This window comes from Sciurus vulgaris (genome assembly GCF_902686455.1).
Source record: "Sciurus vulgaris genome assembly, chromosome: 7".
Classification (NCBI taxonomy): Eukaryota; Metazoa; Chordata; class Mammalia; order Rodentia; family Sciuridae; genus Sciurus; species Sciurus vulgaris.
Window position 1 is genome coordinate 114,682,290 of NC_136467.1, and position 24,621 is coordinate 114,706,910.

General features: G+C 48.1%; 1 protein-coding gene across 3 annotated transcripts in view; it reads right to left on the reverse strand.

The window, feature by feature from the left end:
- Window positions 1-24,621, reverse strand: part of PTK7 (protein tyrosine kinase 7 (inactive)) — a 63,860-nt gene that overhangs the window by 13,627 nt on the left and 25,612 nt on the right. For 2 of the 3 annotated variants that reach the window (XM_079148089.1, XM_079148090.1), the window contains exons 2-10: window positions 9,413-9,700; window positions 8,757-8,859; window positions 8,208-8,398; window positions 7,962-8,112; window positions 6,972-7,102; window positions 6,473-6,739; window positions 1,754-1,887; window positions 1,455-1,590; window positions 1,192-1,311 (exon numbers count right to left, since the gene is read on the reverse strand). In XM_079148089.1, the coding sequence (XP_079004215.1) occupies window positions 1,192-1,311; window positions 1,455-1,590; window positions 1,754-1,887; window positions 6,473-6,739; window positions 6,972-7,102; window positions 7,962-8,112; window positions 8,208-8,398; window positions 8,757-8,859; window positions 9,413-9,700 (1,521 nt within the window). Of the gene's footprint in view, window positions 1-1,191; window positions 1,312-1,454; window positions 1,591-1,753; window positions 1,888-6,472; window positions 6,740-6,971; window positions 7,140-7,961; window positions 8,113-8,207; window positions 8,399-8,756; window positions 8,860-9,412; window positions 9,701-24,621 lie in introns of all 3 variants that reach the window. The other variant, XM_079148091.1, reaches the window with a different exon arrangement.

Genomic DNA, 24,621 nt, shown 5'->3' on the forward strand with positions numbered 1-24,621 from the left:
CACTGAGCTACATCACCAGCCCTTTTTATTTTGAGACAAGGTCTTGCTAACTTACCCAAGACAGTTTCAAACTTGTTTTCCTCCTGCTTCAGCCTCCCAAGTAGCTGGGCTTACAGGTTTTCACCATCACACCCAGCTGTTCATACCCTTTTATACATAATTATTCCATTTCTGGAACTCTTTCCCAAAGGAGGCAGGAGGATCACAAGTTTGAGGATAGTCTAGGCAATTTAGTAAGACCTGGTCTCAAAATAAAAATAAAAAGAGCCATAGATATATTGCCAGTGATAGACTGCTTGCTTAGCATGTGCAAGGCCCTGGGTTCAATTCCTATTATCATACCCCTAAAAAAAAAAAAAAAAAAGAAAAGAAAAGCATATAAAATGACATATAGTCAGGCACAGGCACATGCCTGAAATCCCAGCAGGAGGATCACAAATGTGAGGTGAGCCTGGGTAACTAAGGGAGACTATGTCTCAACATTTTAAAAAAGGGCTGGGAACATACATGTCTTAAAGCACCCCTGGGTTCAATCCCCCCAAAAATAAGTAAATAAAATTAAAAATAAATAAATAAATAAATGACATACAGTTGGGCTGGGGGTATAGCTCAGTGGTTAAGTGCTTGCCTAGCACATGGGGTCTTGGGTTTGATCCCCAGCACCACACAGATATTTGATTTTTTTAGAAACAAGATACAGTTACTATCTGTATCTCGTTTCTAAAATAAGCCACATCTTACTCATCAAGCTTAATAAGTGAAAACTATATATATAATAAAATTGCTGTGTAAAAACAAAAAGAGGCATAGAAAAAGGACACACACCTCAAGAAAATGGATGATGGGATTACCATTTTTTTCTCTCAAAATTTTCTAAAAGGAGCCCACATTACTTATGTCAGAAAAGAAAAAAGAGAACCAGTACTGCAAAAAAAAAAGGAAAAAAAGAGGACTTTACAGCACTGTCTTGACTGACCCAGCCACTTGCCTTGAGGCATCTTCTACTTTGTCCATTGCTGCAATGGGGCCCTTTCTGGATCTGGTTTTTTCCTTCCTAACTGGATTATGCATCAGTGCTACATCTCTCCTCACAGTTCCTGGTGTGGCGTTGGGCACTCAACTGGCTCTCACACACACATGCCTATCAGTGGACTGCCTGGTCTGACCCCGCCCCATGTACACAATACCCACCTGCCCGTACCCACTTAATTGTGGGCTTCTCTCGGCCGGTGGCTGAGCAGGGCACAGTAGCCTCCTTATCAAACTCCATGCACTGCTGTGGCTGGGGTGGCGGTGTGAACTTGAGCTTTTCTGTTTCAATAGAGGGTAGGCAGGTGGGGAAAAGAGGAGAAACAGAGGCAGCTAAAGGTCAGGGCCAGACCCCCTACTCCTTCCCCGTCACTTCCCTACCCAGACAGCCAGGCACTCTCCACACGTCACACATGCTGGCTCACCCAGCACTTGGACACGGGCCTGGGCCTCAATGCTGCCAGCCGGAGTGCTGCTCACACAGCGGTACCACGTCCCGTCATATACCTCCACGCTGTTGATGCGCAAGGTCCCGTTCTTAGAGATCTCGAACCTTGAGTCCTACAACACAGTCAAGAGCATGGGAGGTACGGCCCCTGAACCCCACTAACAGCTTCCTGTAGGCAGCCTCAGGGGAAAGAGAACTCTTCGGGTGAGCAGAGACGAAAGCATCAGAAAGGAACCCCCTCCAACCCCACATCCACCAGCAACCTTCTCATCTCACCTCAGAGATGAGCATCTGGTTCCGGTACCAGATAACCATGGGTTTGGGTGTTGCCTGGGTCAGGCAATGCAAATAGCCAGGTTTGCCCTCCTCCAGCTGGCTGTCCTGGGGCTTCTTCAGCCATGTGGGTACAGCTAGAGGGACAGGGAGGAACAGAGAAGGCTGATTAGCAGGTCTTCAGAGCAAAAGGACACACCCCCAAGAAGTTCTAATATCCCACTGGGCCCTGAGTTCAGAAGCCTGAGGCTTTCTTGGGGGATTTACTGCAGTAGTCAGCTTTAACGAAAGTTCCAGGCCCTTTCCAACACTATCTTAGGTAGTGTCACAATAAACCCTCAAGGTAATTATTCTTCTATTTCATTGCTAAGAAAACAGGTTCAAAGAAGTAATGGTGATTTGCTAATACATGATAGAGATGAGATTTAGAATGCTGGTCTATGTAACTTCAAAACCCTGGCTCTGAATGCCTCCACAATGTGCCAGGGCTCAGTCCGCAGATACCTGTTCTAGTCTAATCATAATAGCTCCCCGAAACGATCTCATCTAATCCACGACCTTCGTACCAAACTTATACCCTGACTCCTAATCTTCTCCCATGAACTTCAGACTTATAATACAGCTGCCTACTGGCATTTCCAAATGGATACCTCACAGGCATTCAAGCTTCATGTATATAAAAGAGAACACACGCAGCCACATCGATGCTTACAGCAGCTCAATTCACAGTAGCTAGATTGTGGAACGAACCTAGATACCCTTCAATAGATGAATGGATAAAGAAACTATAGTATATATACACATGATGGAATATTACTCAGCCGTAAAGAAGAATAAAATTATGGCATTTACAGGTAAATGAACGTATCATGCTAAGCAAGATAAGACAATGCCCCAAAAACCAAAGGCCAAATGTTTTCTCTTATAAGTGGATGCTGATACATAACGGGGGCAGGAGGGTTAAGGGAAGAATGGAGGAACACTGGATTGTATAGAGGGAAATTAGGGGAGGGCAGGGGGCAGGGTAAGAAAGATGGTGAAATGACACAGACATCATTACCCTATGTTCATGATTACATGAATGGTGTGATTCTGTATTGTGTATGAGCAGAGAAATGAAAAGTTGTACTCCATTTGTATACAGTGAATCAAAATGCATTCTGCTGTCATGTATAACTAAATAGAATAAAAATAAACAAATAAGTAAAGAAATAAATAAATAAAAGAGAACACATCATTCCCTCCAAAACCTGTGAGACTGTTTGCAATGATAGCTAGCTGTCCACTGTCCTTCCATCTGCTTCATCTCTTCATGATGTGATAGCAACACTGTCCCCACCAAAAGGCACCCTACTTCTTATTCCCTGGAATCTGAATCTGGGTGACCAGTGACTTGCCTTGTTCAACAGAATATAATGGAAGGGCTGCAGTTTCCACTTCTGCCCTCTTGGAATCCAGCTTCCACATGAGCAAGACGGGCCTAGCCAACTGGAGAAGCCTCTGTCAACTGCCAGACATGTGAACAAGTCCTCGGGGACTAGCATGCCACCAGTTGGGCTATCAACTGACCACAAACACGTGGGAGCTCAGCTGGCAGCACCTGGAGCTGATGAGCGCCCCTAGCTGGACCCCACCCACAGAATCATAAGCCAATCATCTAGGTTTAGGAGTGGCTTGTTACCCAGCAACGGAAAACTGACACACTTCAATACAAGCTGAAGTCTTCACTAAGTCCTCACAAAGTCTCTACCTCTCTTAACTGCTCTCACAACCTTAACTTGACAACCTTAACTGCTCTCACCATCATTTATTCAACTCAAGTACCACGGGCTATGCTGTCCCTTCAACTCACAAATTCATGTCTGTCTCAGGGTCTATCATATGGCTGATTCTCTCAAGTACCAACTCAAACGTTATCATCTACCAAAGTCTTCCCTGAACTTCCCCTCATTCCCACCCTGTCACTTACACTATGTTAGTTTTCCTTTATAGCTGTACTGCCACTTAAAAATTATATATTTGTTCATTCAACTGCTCTCCTCCTTTCCTTCATCACCTCATTAGAATGAAAGCCCCACAAGGGGAGCAGTGTTTGCTTGGTTCCCCGCTGTGTTTCCATACCAGAAGAGTGACTAGCACGGAGAAGGCACTCAACACATCTCTGTTGGAATGAGGGCAGTCCTGGAGCTCACCCTCCCAAAACCCGGCCTTCCACCAAGCAGACTTGAACCAGTCCTGTTTGTAGCAGGCACCCTTCTCAAATTCCACAGGCTCCTTTTCAGAAAGTTAGACAGAACACCCAGCATGGCTCAGTCAGTGAATGATCAAGAATCGTAGTTCCCAAACTTGAGCATGCATAAGCACGTGTTAAAGACAACTCTCCAGATGGGAAATAGGGTCCTGAAGTCTGCTTTTTTTTTTTGCAGTCCTGGGGATTGAAAACAGGGTCTTGTGATTGCAAGGCAAGCACTCTACCAACTGAGCTATATCCCCAGCCCTGCAGTCTGCATTTTTAAAAGAATCCCTAATGCAGAAATGATCCACCGACCCTGGTTAGAGAAGGGCTGACTGCAGGCTGCATCTATTTGCATGATGCCGTGTCAGTGTCCTGAGCACCTGTTATCTGCATGCTGCAGCCTCCCACCTGAACCAGGTACCTGACCATGACAGAGAGCATGTCTTCTGAGATTTCAGTATCACATTGACGGGAATAATAGCATCACAACTTTACATTTACTGAGTCCTTTTCATGTTCAAATCTTTGCAAATTTACCCACTTGGAAAGATTAGTAATGTAAAGGTGAGTGGAAGACGCGGATTGCAAAACAGTTTGCACATGTGTCTTTGGGTATATTATAGTTTGTATTATGTATCCTTTGAAAGTACCACAAATGTTGGGGGCTGTGCCATATTGGCGGCGCCGGGATGGCGCCTGATCACATCGGCAGCGAGGAGGTTAATTGACATAAGCACACTCAGGTGATTTTCTCCTCCACGCACACAATGTATGCGCATGTGTTCTCGAGCACTAATTGCCTGCTCAGAGCGCCTCGCCTAATCTTTGCGTAAGAAGCGTGGCCCTGCTCTCCGCCTCCTGGAGGTGATGTAAGCGTAGGCAGAGCGAGACAGAGACAGCAGCCATTAGAAGAAAAGCAGGAGAAGAAGGACACACGTGCGACAGCAGCCAGAGGGAAAAACACGCCACAGCAGCCATTAGCAGAAAAGCCAGAAGAAAGAACACAGCAGCGAGTAGGGGCAGCGGCGGAAGGCAGATCGCGGAACGGAGAACTGAGACGCATCACTAGGGGACCTTAGGTAGACACACCCTTAGTTCACAGGATGCAGGACTTTAAGGCGTGGCAGGTCTCTCTTCTAAGCTCTAAGAAAAGCCTGTCTTTCTCTCAAAGTTTCTCTCTCTTAAGCAAAGTCTCTCTCTCCTCTCAAAGCAAGTAAACCTCATTTCCTCTATCCTCTATGAACAAGCAAGAAAGCAGTGCACTAAAGAGAAAGATAGAAGTGCCTCAGTTTCCACTCCACCACCCATAAGACCCGTGCAAGTTGTTGCTGCAAGCGGTGACAAATATCCATGGATTCTGCAACCGCAAAGAGCCAGCGACACACAAAGGCTTGCAATGAGGTAGGATATAAACAAATAAATAAATAAATACATAAATTCTACTGAACATGGTGATGTATACCTGACAATCCCAGCCACTTGAAAGGCTGAGGCAGGAGGATTAAAATTTGAGACCAGCCTGGGCAATTTAGTGAGACCCCATCTCAAAATAAAATTTTAAAAAGGACCAGAGATGTAGCTTAGTGGTTGGTAGAGCACTTGCCTAGCCCATGTAAGGGCCTAGGTTCAATCCCCTGTACAACTAACCAACTAAATAAATAAATTTCTGTACCTGTTGCAAGGCATATAATAGGCTTTATCATATGTGTTTTTGCTCCCCCTCCTGAATCCCCCCGCCCCCCGGTACTGGGGATTGAATCCAGGGGTGCTTTACCATTGAGCTACATTCCTAGTCCTTTATTTTTTATTTTTGAGTCAGGGTCTCTCTACATTGCTAACACTAGCCTCACACTTGTGATCCTTCTTCCTCAGCTTTCCAAGTTGCTGGGATTATAGATGTGCACCACTTGCCCCTGGTTCCTAAGTAATATACTTACTAAAGAAACTTGTAAAACATAACAAATAATACAAAATAAAATGCAGTGAAAATCACCCATTATTTTGTCCACCATTAATTTCCAAAAAAGAAAAACAAAGATCATTTTTATTCACTGCATTTGATCTTTCCAACATCCTTGCAGGGTAGGTAGTGGGTTACTAGACCGATTTTATGGATGAGGTGACTAAGGCCTAGCAAGGCAGGTGACATGCTACCCATGGTTATTCTTCTCATTGGAAGTTGAGTGGGACCCAGGTCTCCAGACTCCCAGTCGAGTGCTCTTTCCTCTGCAGCCAAAGGCCCATTTTCTTGTGGGTGCTCTAAGTACTTCCTCTGATGTGCTGTGGCAACTTTTGTGCCTGGCTCTCCACTTTCTCCCAGCATCACCTCCCAGCAGGTGACTGACTCCTAAGCGGGCAGGGCCTAGAGCTAAGAGGGCCTTAGTTGAGCACCAAAAAAGGCTTTGTCCATTACACCAGAATCCAAGCCTTCCTAGGACATGGGCTTCCCTCCACCTCTCCTCAACCTTCAGGGAAAATGTACTCACTGGCCACAGTGATGTTGACATCCTGTCGCCGCTGACCAGCCAGGTTGGCCGCATGGCAGGTGTAGACACCCGCATCGCTCTCGGCAGTGATGGCAAACACCAGTTCATGGCCCTTCTGGTAGACCCTGCCATGGGTAGGCAGGCGGACTCCTGCATGCTCCCACCATACACTGGGCTTGGGCAGACCCTGTGGGGGCACGCATGCCACACGCTCCTCACTGCCAGCTGTGAACACCCGGGGCTCAAAAGGCAGCATGTCTTCAATCTCTGCAGGGATGTAAGGGTGAGGTGAACGGCCTGCTCACTGAGAGTCCTGGGGTACATGATGTTTCCCCCCAGCAAGCCCAGGGCCCTTTCCAGTCACAGGGGAAGCCCTGTAGCCCTCTATCTCACCTCTTACTAGGCCCCCATTCTCTTCCTCCCTCTGCCCTCCAGACTGCTAGCTGAGTGAAAAGAGAAGCCTAAATCTCTATGTGTCCCTGCAGCACCAGGGACCCACCTGCCAGGTGGAGCTTGGCCTCCAGGATGACGGGTGGACCCCTCTGTCCCCGGCCGATGCAGCGGTAGATTCCTGCATTGCGCGGCCGGACCTGGGTCAGCAGCAGGGACCCATTGGCAAACACCGTGGCTCTGCGGAGATGCGGGGAATTGCAGAGGGGTGAGAGTGCTATTTGGTTTTTTTGTTTTGTTTTGTTGTAGCTGAGGATGGACAGCATGCCTTTACTTTATTTGTTTCATTTTTATGTGGTGCTAAGGATCGAACCCAGTGCCTCACACTTTCTAGGCAAGTGCTCTGCCGCTGAGTTACAGTCCCAGCCTGAGAGAGTGCTATTTGAAAAAAGAGGCCCATAGGCCTCCTTCTGGAAGGGCATACAATGGAATTCCATCCTGCAGAGGTCAGGCACTTCCCCAGGTCTAAAGCCAAGCCCTGAGCCTCTGAGTCCAGGGAGTCACACCCTTAAGGACCATGGTCATGCCTGACACTGTGAAGGTGCTGTCTGCTTTCCTAGAGCCTGGGCAAGGAGCAGAAGTCCAACAGAGGGACTGGAAGCCCCCAGCACCCCTGGAGGTATATGCCTTCTCTAGAAAGTGTGTGGCATGTGTGGTGTGGGGTGTGTGTGTGTATATTGCCATCTTGGACCTTTCTATTCAGACTCTGACCACATGGTTCTCCTGTGTCCCTCCCACCCCTGGATCTCTAACTCTCTCTCTAATCCCAGAAGACCCATGGGGAAAGGCTGGAGGGGGAAGAAGAGCCATCCCAGCTCATAGAATACCTTTGTATGAAATGGAAAAGGCCCTTCCCTTTGTTGGACTCATTTGTAAAAACAAAACATTCTACTGCCATCTGCTGGAAATGTGAAATAATACATGTACAAATCCGAGATGTCTGCTATTTGAACTAAATCTGCATCTCCTCTGGAGAGCACACATATGCAGTACACAACCTGTTGCACAGTACTGAAAGGCTCTCAACCAGATGTCTTACCGACTGCGGTTGGTGATGGGAGTATCATCCTCAAAGACCCACTGCAGGTTTGGGGGTGGCTGGGCTGAGAACTGACAATGGAACATGGCCTCCTCGTTCCTCGCCACTACCACATTCTGGGGTGCCAGCACCACCCTGGCAAAGCTTTCATCTGCAGTGGGGTGGAAGTACAGCAAGGTCAGGAGGCAGGGTGGTGAGCCCCCTCCCATCTTGGCCTCACCTCCTCCATCCCCAACCCAGGCTCACCTGCAATGCTCAAGGAGAAGTTCTGGCTGCTGCAGGCCTGGCCAAAGGCATTGTGAGCACAGCAGGAGTAGAGGCCACTGTGATCAGGACTGGCCGGTCGAAGGGTCAGATTCCGCTCCTTGCTGCTGACTGTGTGGTTGCTCTGACTGTCAGAGAGGGGGATCCCATCTCGGAACCACTGGTAGGTGGGCCTGTGGGGCAGAGGAGGTTAGCAGCAAGGAGGAAGGGGTACTCAGAGGAGAGAACAGAGAGACCCCTCAGTTTACAAGTGGAGAAACTGAGACCTGAGGAGGGGAAGTGCACAAAGGCACACATCAATTCAGGGACAGAGTCACACTGAGATTCCGATCTCTCAGTTCCCAGAATCTAGACTCACTCCACCCAGTGTTGGCCCTCCTCAGGTCCCCAGGGGCTGGTGTGGAGCGACAAAGGAGAGGTAAAGAGCACTGAGATCAGGGGAGCAAGGTCCAACTGCAGAGGCTAGGACTGGGAGAGACACCCTACTTGTCTAGAACAACCCTCTCTCATCCACCCTCCTTGGCTCCTTACCGAGGATGCCCGTCAATGTGACAACGAAGCGTGACCTGGGTCTGTGGCTGGATCTCAGCTTCTGAGGCTGGATGCTTCAGGACCACAGGACCCGTCTCAATCCCTGTAGCACAGGAAACAGTGGCAGTGAGGGCAGAGCAGCAGCAGAGGGGAAGCAAGACACTCAGGAAACCACTGAATTATGAGGCTCTAGAGCTACAGGCATCAGACACAGTGACCACTCAGGCCCTGTCTGGCCAAGCCTGAAATGTGGCAGAAGGCTTCACTGCCCCTCCCGCAGCAGAAGATAAACGGGCCCAGGACTTGAAGGGGAAAAAATTACTTTTGGAAAAAATGAGACTTCTCAGTAGAGTGTGTGCTTAGCATATGTGAGGCCCTGGGTTCAATCCCCAGCAACAGAGAGAGAGAGAGAGAGAGAGAGAGAGAGAGGGAGAGGGAGAGAGAGAGAGAGAGAGAGAGAGAGAGAGAGAGAGAGAGAGAGAAATAGACTGACTTCTAACTTTCTCTTATCCACATAAACAGAAAGAACTGACCACAACTGCACTGTCTTCCCCTTTCAATGGGCAATGAGAGAAGTTCAGCAAAGGTAGTGTTCCCCAGAGCTCAAAAGTGAAGGATCTGACCAGGGTCCCAGGCACAATCCCCTAGGTTCTCACATTTGATGTTGAAGGAGGCATTGGCACTTCGGGCTTCCTCTCCAGTGATGTTATCCCGAGCCACACACTGGAAGGCGCCAGAGTCCTGTAGCCGGTCCACAGCTGCAAAGCTCAGGCTGCTTCCCTGGGCATAACGCCGTTCAGTGTCTTGGACTGGGGCCCCATTAAGCAGCCAGTACACATGCACTGGGCCGGGAGCCTCGACTTCACAGCGGAGAAGTGCTCGGCGCCCCTGCAGTGCATCCTGGGAGGATGGCTCCTTGATGAAAACAATGGCTGCTTGGATACCTGCAGATGGAAACACAGAAGAGGCAGGATCAGGAGTTGCAGCCTCTGTCTGAACACAGCCCACCTTGTATACAGGAGGAACGGGGCCATGTACACAAGAGTTTTCCAATAAGTACAGGGGTGAAGAATCACATTGCCACAACTGCCAAGGACCCACTGAGGAACTTAAGCTGCTGGGTGCTCTGCAGGATATAAAGATGGTGTCTTCCCTTATAACACCTACAGGACCAGATCCTAGGAGGTCCAGAGGCCCAGGTGCCAGGTTAGAAGCAGGGCAAAATAGCAGGCAACCTGGACCCGACCCCATCCAGATCAAGACACCAAGCAAAGTTAAATCCTGGGAAGATTTAACACACCCACTGAGGGTACTGGTAGCAGTAACCAGGGGACAGAGAAGCTTTGAAGACCACCCAGAGCTGCTTAGCACCCAATATTCCCCAGGGGCTTCCCCATCACTGGTAAAGTCAATATTCTCTAAAAACCTGAGCTATCGCCAAAGACATGCCGAGGTCACCCTTGGGTCCTGTGTGCTATCCCCAAGAATCCAATTTGCAGCCAGGCCAGTTTTCTTATGAGTCAAGTGGTACCACGTTTTCTCCTGAAATCATTCCCCCTTCAGCACCACCACTGTTCAGCTCTGGCCAGAGTTGAGGGACCAAGCAGGGACAAGGGGGCCCCTGCAACCAAAGGTGGAACTGCAGCCAGTGGGAACAAAGGAAAGAGAGAGAAGCCTACACTGAGCACAGATGGGTTAAGAAGGCGGAGGGCAGGGCTGGGCAGGTGGGCGGCTGGTTACAATGGCAGCAGGAATAACACCTTGGGCTTTGTTCCTGGCCCACGTGGGCGCCTTGCAGAGGCCTGAAACTGCTGGGCCTTGAACATGGAAGATGATTCTCCCACTGCCCAGAAGAAATAGGCTCTGCCCTTGGCCAAACTAGGTCATACAAGGACAGGGAGATTCACAGGGTCTAAAACCAATGGATACTAATCTTGGCCCACATCCCTGGAAGTGGGGTTTGGTTTTTTAAGGCATGAAAATCAGTCTTCTCACAAAGTCAGTGTCAAGACAAGATCAGGGCTGGGTCCAGATAAGCGACTACCCTGGTGTTGGTCCATTTGCCAACCTGCCAGCCCACACCTCCCAATGCAAAACATCTGTGGAGCTGGAAGCAGCCCAGAGCACCCCTATTACTTCTGGATGGAGCACTGTGGTTCTCTGGGTGAGACAATTCACTAGGCTGGGCCATCCCACCCATGGTGCGAGTTAACAAATCTGCCTCCAGGCACTGCTGAGCACCCCTAATCACCATGCCAATCCAAATACACCCCTACACATTTCCAAATGCTGCACAGGGATATGGCCCTACTCCTGCCTTGTGTTTTGGTACAACCTCTTTATACTATGGATGGGTAAACCCAGGTGCAGAAATACAAAAGATATGCCCAAGATCAGATGGCTCATGGATGGCAAAGCCAGGACTGCAACTCAAAGAAGCCAACTCCTAGCTCCACATTCTCCCCAGCCCCACCCTGGAAGTATCTGATCCTACAATGGAGAGTCAGTCACCTTCCCCACAGTCAGCAAGAGGTAGACGTGCCTCTCACAGACAGCACCAGGCTCACAAAGGCAACCAGAGAACACTGGATGAACTGAAATAACCTGGAGGCAATGTGGGGCAAGACCTGGCATCTGGAATACTTCCTGACCACCTCTCATGACACACACAGGCAGACTTAGGCTACCAGTGAGTCTCTATAAAAATGACTCACCAAAATCTTGGGCTAAGATGCTTATCAAAAATTAGAGAGATGACCTGCTTTCAAAGTGTGGGTGAACCCCACTTACCCACTCAGTTTCTGCAGACATGGTGGGAAGCCATAAGCCTCATTCACACAAAGGGATGGTTAAGGGTTTGGATTCAGGCAGGTTGGGCTCAAATCCTGTCACAATTAGTATGTCTGACCTTGGGCAAGTGACAGACTGTTGGTGCCTCAGCTTCCTCTGCCTCGTTCACGAGGGTGTCACAGGTTCTCAGTGCAGTAACGTGTGAAGTGCCCTGGCCAGAGTTCACCTTCAGTAAATGGTAGCTACTGTTAAAAATCCCATGATCGCCCTTCCTGCTCAAGGATTTGAATTCTAAGAGCATTAGAAAGCTCCCCCCTTGCCAAGGTCCAGGACTATGACCAGAGCCTGGAGAGGAGAGAACCACCACAGTAGAGGAGAAGTCTAAAGGGAACAACTAGGCGGTAGGTGGGATGGAGGAACAGGGCCCTGGGGGTGCAAGAACCACAGAACACTTGCAACAGAAACCCAAGTTGGAAGAGGAGCCAGCGTAACTCAGAGGGACCCCAGCTCAGCTCAGCTCAGCTCAGCCCCAGCCACCCCCACCTCCGCCTCCAGCATCCATCCTGGGGCCTGGGCTGGGCTGCTCCATGGCTGTGGTGAGAGATGCTGCATTCCCAGACTGCCACTCAGAGCCCCCTGCGCCCCCACGACAGCGCCTGGGAAACATCAAAGCCGGCCCCGCAGGGGCCTCTGTCCTGACGTCAGCTCACAGCAGGTCCTGGTTAGTGCTTGGCTGGGGCAGACTTAGATGTTTCAAAAGGCAGGGAGAGCAGCCTCCAGGCTTCTCCCAGTCCCTGCTGTGAGCAACTCAGCCATGAGGCCCCCCATTCAGGAGGCTGGCCTGGTGCTGTGGCACCCATGTTTGCTCAGAAGACAATCTGAATGTGCCCAGCCTGGCCATGTGCGTGGCTTATAGGAAACAGGGTCGTTGCTCTGCTGTGGGGAAATAAGGCTCAGAGGCAGCCTGGAAGCCCCTCCCAACAATGGCAGACCTCAGGAAAGGAGGGCTGGAGTATAAGGAGTCTTGAGACATCTTCTTGATGCTGATGAAAGAAGGGGAGGAGAACAAAGACAAGTTTTTGAGCGAGAGGCAATATCTGCTTCAAGGTGGCACATTCCTGCCCCTTCTTCCTAATTTGAGGATGCCCTGGGGCTGTGGCCTGGAAGCATGCTGGTTTTGGACCTCCAAAGCTGCCCCTGCTCTCATCTCTCACAGCTGAGCCTCAGCACATCAACATCACCCCTACCACACACGTGCCCTCAAGGAGTCCCTGGAGGCGGCCTGTTCAATGTTGAGCCCTGCCCCTGCTCCACCCTAGCAACACCACCTCATGTGACCTCCCTGTACCTTTCTCCATGCTATGAAATGCGGACACCAGGCGTACTTACCAGGCATTTCCCAGGTAGGAGCTTGCCCCACAGTGGACCCCAGAAGTCTCTTGGCAACGACAGGCAGATGTAACCATCTGCCCACACAGGCACCCACCCCAACAAGCTGGATCTGTGAATATCCAATAGCCATGTTCTTGGTTCCCTAACAGCTATTCATCTGCAGACACTTGCCCTGCTTAGGCCTTCAGCCCCAGCCCCATAAGAAAGGGCCAGTGGGCAGCAGACCAACTCCCCCAGCAAGCATCTGGTCTGGTGCCCATCCTCCTGGTTGTTTTCTGGGCTCCAGGCCCAGCAAACCCATGTATATTCAAGTGTGTGCACACACATGTGTAAACAAGATTGCTATGGGGAGTGGTGAGAAGCAGGACGTTTTTCCTAAGTGCTCTAAGTAATTTTGGCTACTTTAGTCCAAGTACCCATCTCAACTACCCAGCTCTCAAGGACTAGTCCTCCTGGCCTAAGAAAACCATCCCCAAGGACCTGTGCAGTCCCCTAGAACCACCAGACATGACTACCTCCTCTTCTTATTGAAGAAAATTCCGGCAGATGCCTCAGGACCTGGCTGAGACACCAAGATCTTGGTTAGTAAGGACCTTCATGCTGCCAGTCCCAAAGTCCTCCAGGGGTTGTGCTCCAGAAAGGCACAGGCACCTCACATGGTGATGTGTATGGGATGGTCTGAGTGACTGTGACTGTAACACCCCCACACCAGAGCACACCAAAGACTCAGTTGCTGGCTCCAGGACCCAGGTCCCTGTGGTGTACATCCTGAACTCCAGGTGGCCCCTAGAGCCCACCAAAGTGGTTCCTGTTAGTACAAACAGACCCAAGGGAGAGCAGCACCAGGGTACAGGCCCTCAGGCTCCCTGATCCACAAGAAGACCATTGTCCTCACTGAACCCCCCCATCTAGAAACTTCATTTTTCCATATTTTTATTGGTGTATTATAATTAATATTTAATAGTGGAACTTGTTAGATATTCTTACATGTACACTATGCATGCAAACAATATAATTTGAACAATATCATTCCTCATTATTTCCCTTTTCCCTTCCCTCTTCTCTACTCCTGGTCCCTTTCTTCCCCTGCCCTCCCTTTGATTCTCAAGAGAAATTTAAGGTTCCAAGTGAGAGGCACTAGAGCACCAGGGTGTCTCCCCAGATACTCACGGGCTGATCAACTCTCCTCCCCAAGGGGCTGCCATGCTTCTGGCTTTTAGCCGCCATGCTTCTGACTGCTCTTGAGCCACAAAGAAGGTCCATGACCCACGGACATTAGTAATGAGTAATTATAAATCTTAGTTGCTGCAGGAATAAGTCATGGATGAATAGTAAGCTCAGTCACCACCCAGTTCACCCAGGTTAGCAGAATCACGAAATACTGCAGGGTATTTGTGATTCTGGGGATTGGAATGTACTTCCTAACTACCACCAGTACACTGTATGCGGTTTTAGCATCAGCAACCCAGACTGTTTGATGATAAGTCCAGAACGAGAACTTAAGGGTTCAGAGGTCTGCGAAGCGGTCCACAACTGACTCAGAGACCTAATGTGTGGCAGGACACAAAATTCCATCCTTCCTGTCTTCCTGGGGTCTACAAAAGACAACAAGTTCACCAACGAGAGCCCCACTGCCCCGCAAAATACATTCCAGATCTTGCTCTGAGTAGGGCAGGAGAGAGGAGAGTCAAAGACCCTACTGAGTTTTCTTTTTCTTTTTTTTTTTTTTTTTTTTTTGGGGGGTGGGGGGTGGGGTACCAGGGATTGAATTTAGGGGCACTTGACCACTGAGCCACATCCCCAGCCCTTTTTTGTATTTTATTTAGAGACAGGGTCTCACTGAGTTGCTTAGCACCTCATTTTTGCTGAGGCTGACTTTGAACTTGCAATCCTTCTGCCTCAGCTTCCCAAGCTGCTGGGATTACAGGCATGTGCCACTGAACCTGGCTGCTGAGTTTTCTTGTCCTAGGATTTAACTGTCAAATCTGGAGAGGTTCCCACATCCGGATTAGAGAACAGACCAAGATCACTGGGGACTGAGGCGGAAACAACTTAGCAGGCCTGTTCTTCCACCTTGGACTAAACCACAACTCAGACCTGCCTGTCCTACTTCTGGGAGGTCCTGGAATAAGGAGATCAACCTCCAATGGCAGGAGGACCATCACGTGGCACTCAAGATCAGGGGGTGCAAAACACGAGTCAGAGAAATGGCTTAAGGTACTCCCCAGTCAGGGGCCACTCCACCAGTCCTGGGAACCTGCTGAGACTGGGAGGGTTGAACTTGGTACATGTGTTTCATTCACCTTTAGTGACCCTTAAGTGGCTGTGGTGTCTCCAAGCTATGATGTTATTCTCGTGTCCAAGGAGACACCACACCAACCACAGGGACATGGTGTGATTAGGTGAAAGGACTCCAGGGAGACTGGGTTCGAGTCCTGAGAAGCCACTAACAAATACAATGACCCTGACCAATTAATACCCTCCCCTCTCAGGCAGTCTGATTATTAAAGAAAAATTAAAGAAATTAGAGCATCGGCCTGGACAGGCATCAAGACTTAACACTGCATTAGCTGCAATGATGCTGGCAGGCAGTTGCAGACCCAAAGTTATCCCCCACCCCAACCTTCAGCTGCACAGCAAGCACTTGCTTGGCAAATGTAGGGCCTGGCCTGGGAGGGATTATGAGTAACCCTCCTTTATGCAGCAGGTGTACAGGGTTAATAGGGGGCTGCAAATGGGGATCTGGCATCCTCCAGCCTCCCCACTTCCACTCTGCAGCTCAACCTCCTAGGGGATCTTGCCTCTGCCTTCTATTGCACCTGTGGCCTGGGCCACACTCCTGTACCCAAAGCTCACTGCTTTCAACATCCCTGCCTCTGCTGGGAATGAGGTTTTATCCCCAACACTACATTTGAAGGGAGAACAGACGTTTGTGCATAGGCTGACACGCCTGTGCCCTTTATGATACCTGGGCTATGAGCAAGTATAGGGAAATAAAGCCACTCACACATCCATCTGACCTGAAATCTTGTCCTACATCTATCTTTATCTTTTGTGGCCAACTTAATTTTGTCTTTGGGCTTTGGTTTCCTCATCAGGAAGATGGCAGACTTGAAACAGATTTTTGTTTTATTTTTGAGATGGGGCTCACTATGTAGCCCAAGTTGACCTTGAACTATAGGCTCAAGCATTCTCCTGCCTCAGCCTCCAGGCTAGTTGAGACTTACAGGCACAGCTTGAAACAGATTTTAGAGATTCTTTTAGAGTCCACAGTTTCCTATGATATTCAAATGAAATACAGTAAGTTACTGACACACTGCAGTCTGCCTATTATTCAGGAAAGTTGAAGACCCCGAGATGTTCCAGGGAACTGACACCTCTGATTAAAATATCCTAGGACTAAAAAGATTCCTTCCAAAAGTGAATGTGAAGAGGGAGAAGGCATGGAACAGAACTGCCAGGAGAACCATGCCTGGGGACAAATCCATTCTCAGCCTCCAAAAGCTAAACAGCAGCCGACTGCCTCCTGAAGACACCAGTGAGGGACCTGGGGAAACAGCATTAATCCATGGAAAGTGACAAGGCTGCTGAACTTGAGACTGGGAAATGAGCCATGATCTCTCAGCCCCAGGAAGACAGTGGTACTCAGCCAGTGCATTCAGGGACCTAAAGTGGACAGAGTCCTGCCCCTCAGTCACTCAGAAGATGGAAAGGGACTTCCTGCAGGCTCTGTAGTCATTCACTGAAGGCGTCCACCTGGGTAAGCCCAAGTGTAGTCTCTGACTCCCAAGTGCAGTGGGGAAGGGTCCTGGGGTGTTTAGGATCTTCGGAATCTTAGTGAGTCAGCTTCAGGCAAACTAAAAGTTAGCCCAGGGTCCACCACCTCTGAACTGGCTGGACTGGATCTTAGTTTGATTCATTTTCAAAACAGGCTCAGAAAACTCTGAGAGAGACTTTTTTTGGTGGTACTGGTGACTGAACCCAGGGCCTTATGCATGCTAGGAACTATATCCCCAGCCCCTGACAGACTCCATTCTATCAGTTCTTTTTGCCCATCTCTGCCTTATGTCTGAGAGGCTCATGATCCGGCAGATCACACAGACTGACCTAGCCAGAGTGGCCACAGCAATTAACCCCAAATTTCCTGTGGCAGGGACGACATGATTTCTTGCTCTTTACCATGCCCATACCCAAAGTTTGTTGAACCCTCGAGGCTCAGCAACTCCATGGTGGCTGCAACTCCATTCAACAAGGAAAATCCTCCCTGGCTTCTAAAGAACTTAAAATATCTCTTAGAATTGCTCCATCCAATATGATAGCCACTAGCCACATGGGACTATTTAAATTTAACTTAATTAAAATTAAATCAAAAATTCATTTCCTCAGTTTTGGTTGCATTGCATTAGTCACATTTGCTCAGGAGGCACTTGTACCTGGTTACCACCATGGTGAATTGCACAGAGAATAGCTTCACCCTCAAACAAAGAGCTCCATTTGGTGGCACTGCCTTCGTTCCTCTATCTGTCCATCTCTTACCAGGCCCTGTGCAGGGACACATTATTTCTCACCAAAGGAAGCCTCAACATTGGCCAGCTGCATGGGAGTCAGGATATCCTGGTAAGTGGCAAGGCCCAAAGCTGCCCTTAGATCTGTCTCCTAAGTCTGCATTCTTTCCATGATGCTACCCCTGTGGGCTGCTTTTCATTTCATCCACTAATTCCCTTTCATCTGCTTTCCCTTTAACCATTCTGTATGTTTAACGTAAATCTTTTTGTTTGGATGTGTTCTTATAAAATGTGATAGTTGTTTCGTGTGCAGGTATTTTTAACTTATACAGAAGGACTTGCTTTATATCTTCCCTACTTCATACTTCTTTTTCCATTCTTGCACTGTTTTGAGGATCCTTTCCTGTGGCCTTTGCCTACATCCCGTGTTCTTTCCAGTAGATGAATGTTCTATTGGGTTTTGGGGGGCGCAGGGAGAAGCAAATGAATGCTTTTTTAAACATGAAAGTAGTCAAACAGAGTTGTCTATAGTTTAAAATTCAGACTTTTAAGTACATCCCCCCCCCCGCATGCAGGGGAGCACCATGTCCCCCACACATCTGGGTATCCTCGAGAGCCTGAACGTGGACACACACACCAGCTTCTCCTGTTCCCCTTTCTCCTCCAAGCCCAAAAAGTTACTCAAGAGTCTGGTCCTCAGTTGATTTCAAAGGAACAAGCGAGCCAGGCTCATACTTTTATATTTAGAAGTGTTCTGCAAACCACTCCCGAGCAGCCAAGAGTGGGGAATGTGAGGAAATTGCTTTGCTATGTCGTGATGTGGAAAGCACGAGCCACTCAGGGCCTGCGGCAGTGGGCAGCAATTGCCACACACCCAGGGACACGCGGCAATGTCTAACACATGTGCAGGAGGCCAAGGCGCCCCTTGGCAGCTGGGCTGTCCCCCCACCCCAAGGCAGGGCCCTGGAGTCAGAGCTCCACACCATCCGGCTAAGGCCCCTTCCCAGCCTTCCTTTGCAGGGGGACAGAGTGTGGTTCCACCTGTCTGACAACAGCTGCTTCTGGAAACCAACCCTCCTCTCCAGAGAGGGGTCCTCGAAAGAGCTGCTCCGTAGGTCTGTAAGGCCGGACCACAGGCTCAACCTGGGACGCAAAGAGAAGAACCCAAAGGCAAGAGAATGCACAAAGGGAACCTAGATGAACCTTGATGGCTGGAGGACACCCCAGGCTCGGGGGCAAGGAGCATGGGGAGCAGGATCATGCACAGGGCCCAAGTCCCCCTTCTGATGACAGATCTGCTTCTGTCAGCCACTTCTGCTACCAGGTGGCCAGGAAAATGTCGACTCCAATATGCACAGAAGAGGCAGCGGAGCTACCTCAAGTGATTATCAACTGTAGCCAGAACAGTCACTCAAATATCACTCAGGTTGAATCAGTGCCCTGGGGTAGAGGGTAGCCTGGGCTAAGTGAACAGAGGGGGTCATGGAAGGCAGGTCAACTGCCCAAAGAGGGTCAAATCATCAGATTTTCCTAGATATTTCTCGAACTCCTTAAAAACCCCATTTTACTTACAATATAAACTTCCTAATAAGGCAAAAACTAATTTTATGCTTTTATTTAATCCCTTAATTACATTTCTAATTATTTATTTGTTCCTTTATCCTTAAGGAAAATAACCAAAAAAGTTCCTCAGTTACACACACACACACACACACACACACACAGTGAGAGAAAGACTCACACCTTCAAAAAAAAAAAAATCAACCATTTAGAAAACGTATTCTGGCTAAAGAGAGCAAAGTAAGTACTTCAATCTCCAAATCAATAACAACAGATGAAAAAAATATGAACTGATGAATAAAGAACAGAAAAAGCTCCTTACAAGTTATTTTTAAAAAGACCAAAAACTTGCAACTCATCACCAGATGCATGCAGCCCAGGGACAACCTACCCTGGGGGCAAACGTTCTACAACATAAAGCACACAGAAAGCTGGAGCAGAAAGAGCTCCTCACTGGCTGATGCAATAACTGGTTTGAACAGCCAAAAAAATGACAAAGACCTAAAGTTTGTTTCACGCCTACTCTGTCAATCTTTATGTCAAGGTCTGGAAGGCACCAAGATCTGGCTTCACTTAAGTCTGGAACTGGCTGTCCCTCCATTTCAGGAGATGCCTCTTACAGACCTGCAAGGTCATGATGGAGAGAGGGAGGGAGGCTGGGAGAGACTGATAGAGAAAGGCAGATACGGGAAAGGAGAGAGAGAGAAAGAAGACAGATACCAAAAGAGAGACACAGACAAAGAGAGGCAGAGAGAGATGAGAGACCAACAGGCAGGAAAACATGGACAAAGATAAATGGAGAGACAAAAGATGGAATAACAAACAGAGTCATAGAGATAGAGAAGGGGACAAGACAGACAAACAGCACGCACACACACAGGGCTCCCTGCACCTATAGTGTAAGCCCCGCTCCCCACTGACCGCCAGGGGCCTCTGGCAGTCCTGCCCTGTGTCTCCAGGAGAGGGACCCTCTCCGCCCATTTCCCAGCAGCTGAAGGGGTGCCAGACTCAGTCTCTGATCACAGGCCCAGGGGTTGCCCAGAGGAAGAGCAGACAGGGAAGGTTACTGCTTATCTGCAGGTGGGAATCTGGAGGGAGCAAGGAGAGGGGAGTGGGCTCTATATAGGGCAAATTCGGACCATGTATAATGTAGAGCCCTCGATTTAGAGGCTCCTGGTAAATAATTCACCAGGAAGAATACAGTACCTTCCCTGGGCTCATCCATTATTCACCAAGATAAATGTGCCATATTGTTATACTTCCTGACATCTAAAAATGGTCTGAGCCATTAAGCTAGGAGCAAGAAGACAGCCGGGCAATTTCCACCCAGCTTTTCTCGAACCTCTGAACCAGCAGTTGTGCTGCTTTGGGAACTTAGTTGCTGCTCCTCAAGTCAAGGCTAGCACTAAGCTTCCAGAAAGGTCAAGGCCTGGGTCCAATGGTGACATCCCGAGGGCAGCCCAGACCCAGCACCAGGAGCCTAGAGCCAGAAGTACACAACTGTGCCCAGAAAAATCCTGAGTAAAGGCCCTGTGTTCACCAGACCCCAGAGGTCTCATTTGTCTCACAGGGGAAAGGAAACTCTCGTTTGAATCTAAGAACAATACTATTCCTGAAAGGTTCTACTTTGATGCCAAATGAATGCCAGTTACCAAACACAGAGTCCCACATCTCAGATCTGCTCTGTGTGAGTCAGCAAGTTCTTTAGGTCTCAACATCCCCATATGTTATACAGGCCAGTACCACCTGCTCTCTTCCTCAGGGCTACTACCAGGACAAAAGACCTCTGGGAAGTTTAGGGAGCTATACAACTTCAAGGCACACAGTGTACAGGCAGGCTGGAGATGGGGTCAAGGACTCAGAGACTGTCTGGGCACAGTGGTGCATGCCTGTAACCCCAACTGCTCAGGAGGCTAAGTGGGAGGACTGCAAATTTGAGGCCAGTCTCCATAACTTAGCAAGATCCTGTCTCAAAATAAAATAAACATGGGCTCAAGGTGTGGCTCAGTGGTAGTAGAGGCCTCTGGGTTCAATCTCTATTATCCCCACTCCCCCCCAAAAAGTTATAATACCAGTCTCATAGGCTGGTTATGAGAAGTAAACTCACATGCTAACACAGGCACAGTGCCCACAGCACACAGTACTACTTCATGAGTTTGAGCTCTTCTTTTTTGCTAGTGGGGATTGAACCCAATGGCTTTGTACCTCTGAACTCCATCCCACCCCATTTATTTTGAGATAGGGTCTTGTTAAATTGCCCAGGCTGGTCTCAAACTTGTGATCTTCCTGCCTCAGTCTCCTGAGTCATATGCAATTACAGACATATGCCACTGTGGAGTTTGAGCTCTTAACCGTTATTTGCCATTATTATGTTCAGAATTTTTTTTTTTTTTTTAATGCATTCCATGCTGGGCACAGTGGCACACGCCTATAATCCCAGTGGCTTAGAAGGCTGAGGCAGGAGGATCACAAGTTTGAGACCAGCCTTCCATCACAACCACCAACTTACCCTTCCCTTTGTTCACATTCTTCCTTTTTTTTTTTTTTTGAGATGGAATATCACTAAGTTACTCAGGGCAGTCCCAAACTCTAGGCTCAAGTGATTCTCCTGCCTCAGCCTCTCAAGTAGCTGGGACTACAGGCACAGGCCACTATGCCCAGCTTGCTCATACTCTTTTTTTTTGGCGGTGCTGGGGATCGAACCCAGGGCCTTGCAAGCACTATACCAACTGAGCTATATCCCCAGCCCCTGCTGGTGCTCTTTTTACACAAACCATCTGCAGATGCCAAGTGCCCTCCTTGAACTCCCTCACCCAGTTTGCCATCTGGGGTTAGTGGTTCCCTCAAAACAGACCCTGAGGCCTGAAGCTGTCTCCTTGATGCCCAACAAAGATCTCAGAGCCACCTGGGCAGCAGATACAGGTACATGGGCAAAGAGTTGGTGAAGTTCCAAGGGGCAGTTGCTGAGACCTTTGCCTGCAAGCTGCCTGCCCTGGATGCCTCCACGCAACATCCTGTTCACTTTCCTAATGGGGTGGAAATTAGCAGTTGCTCATGGTTTCATTCAATCTCCTAGAAGCTGTTCAAACCAGAAACACCTTCATTATGAACAAGAATCAGGGCAAACCTGTCTGGATGAAAATAGACCCAGATCGTCTTGGATTGAGACAGGGTTCTGGCATCAAAGAACCCTCTCTACAAATAGATGAAGAGAGCACAATCATGTTCACGCACCAAAGCCTGCTGGAGACAACTAGCAGACTTTAGCATTCTGATCCTGCAAGGCCCTCCAAGAGACCTGGAAAGCTCTATGATGCATAAGGGAAAGCAACTGACTGCATAAGACAGCAGCTGCAAATAACTCTCAAAGGCAAATGACAAATTGGGAAAATTATTTTTAGCAAATGACAGAAGAAGGGTTGCTGGCCTTGATATATATAAAGAGTTACAAATCAATCATGAAAGCTGCTAAAATTCTAATAGAAACATGGTCAAAACAAGAGTACTCAAAACAAATATAAATAATTAATAAATGTAAGAAAACACTCCAATGGAGTAGCAATCTAAAAATGTAAATTAGAGTGAGTTAATCTGCCCATCAGTGGGGGCCAAGATTTTAAAAATAACACTCAACACTGGTGCACATATGGAGAAAATGGTCCTCATACTTTGCTAAAAGGAGTAGGAATTATAATTCCCTCTAGAAAGTAGCTTGGTAATATTGTACCGATATCCTAAAAAATGTGTGCCCTTTCTCCTTGGAGAAGTGGCTGATTTCAGGTTAGAGGTAGGAAATGTACCAAATAGGCCTGAAATGACCTTCTCGTAGCAAAAGGAACAAATACCAAGGCATCATCAGAAGGTTCAGGGACAACCTGAAGAGGCTCCCACCAGCCAAAGACAGGACCTCTTAAGCACCTATAAGGGTAAGAGCCATGTGGACTCAACACATCAAATTGGTTAAAATCCACGTGCTCTTCAGGCATGGTAGCATGCGCTTGGCAAGGCCCAGCTACTCCAGAGGCTGAGGCAGGACAACCTAAAGCTCCTGGCCAGTCTGGGTTACTTAGCAATATCCTGTCTTAAAATAAAACAAAACAAAATAAATGAAAGCAGAGCTGAGGATACAGCTCAGAGTAAGAATACTCCTGGGTTCAATCTCAGGGAGAGGTGGAGAGGTGGGAAGAGAGAGAGAGAGAAGAAGGAAGCCAGGTACGATGGTGCACACCTGTAAATCCAGCAACTCAGGAGGCTGAGGCAGGAGGATTGCGAATTCAAAGCCAGCCTCAGCAAACTATCAAGAATACAACTAATAATAAATGTTGTTGAGGATGTGGGGGAAAAGGTACACACATACACTGCTGGTGGGAATGCAAATTGGTGTGACCACTCTGGAAAGCAGTACGGAGATTCCTCAGAAAACTTGGAATGGAACCACCACTTGACCCAGCTACCCAACTCCTCAGTTTATACACGAAGGACTTAAAATCAGCATATCACAGTGACCCAGCCATATCAACGTTTACCGCAGCTCAATTCACAATAGCTATACTATGGAACCACCTGAGGTGCCCTTCAACAGATGAATGGATAAAGAAAAATGTATATATACACAATGGAATATTACTCAGCCTTAAAGAAGAATGAAATTATGGCATTTACTGGTAAATGTACAGAGCTGGAGAATATCATGTTAAGTGAAATGGGCTAATCCCAAAGAACCAAAAGCTGAATGTTTTCTCTGATATGTGGATGCTAATTCACAATAAAGGTGGGAGGAAGGGTTAGGGAAGAATAGAGGTACTCTGGATTAGACAGAGGGAAGTGAAGTGAGGGGAGGGAGTATGGAGGTACAAAGGACAGTAGACTGAATCAGACATATTACCCTATGTGCATATACAACTACCTGACCAGTGTTCATTCTACATCATGTACAACCAGAAGAATGAGAAGTTATACTCCATTTCTGTACGATGTGTCAAAATACATTCTACTGTCATGCATAACTAATTAGAATAAATTTTAAAAGAAAAAAAAAAAAAAGCCTCAGCAACTTAGTAAGGCCCTAAGCAACTCAGCAAGACCCTGTCTCTAAATAAAATACAAAAAAGGACTGGGGATGTGGCTCAGTAGTTAAGCGACCTGGGGTTCAATCTCTGGTACCAAAGACAGAGAGAGAGAGAGAGAGAGAGAGAGAGAGAGAGAGAGAGAAAGGAAGGAAGAAAATGAAAAGAAAGGCAAAGAGAACAAGGAAAACGAAAATAAAAAGGGAAGAAAACCACTTCATTATTTTGAAAATGGTAAAGAATTGAGCATTTATCCCCCCCACTTTTTAAAAATTTTTTGTGGTTGTAGATGGACAGAATGCCTTTATTTTGTTTATTTTTCTGTGGTGCTAAGAATCAAATCCTGTGCTTCACACATGCTAAGTAAGGGCTCTGCCACTGAGTCACAGCCCCAGCCCTTTTTATATCTATATTTTATTTAGAGACAGGGTCTCACTGAGTTGCTTAGGGCCTCACTAAGTTGCTGAGGCTGGCTTTGAACTCAAGATCCTCCTGCCTCAGCCTCCCAAGCCATTGAGATTACAGGTATGAGCCACCATTTGGCTATTTTCC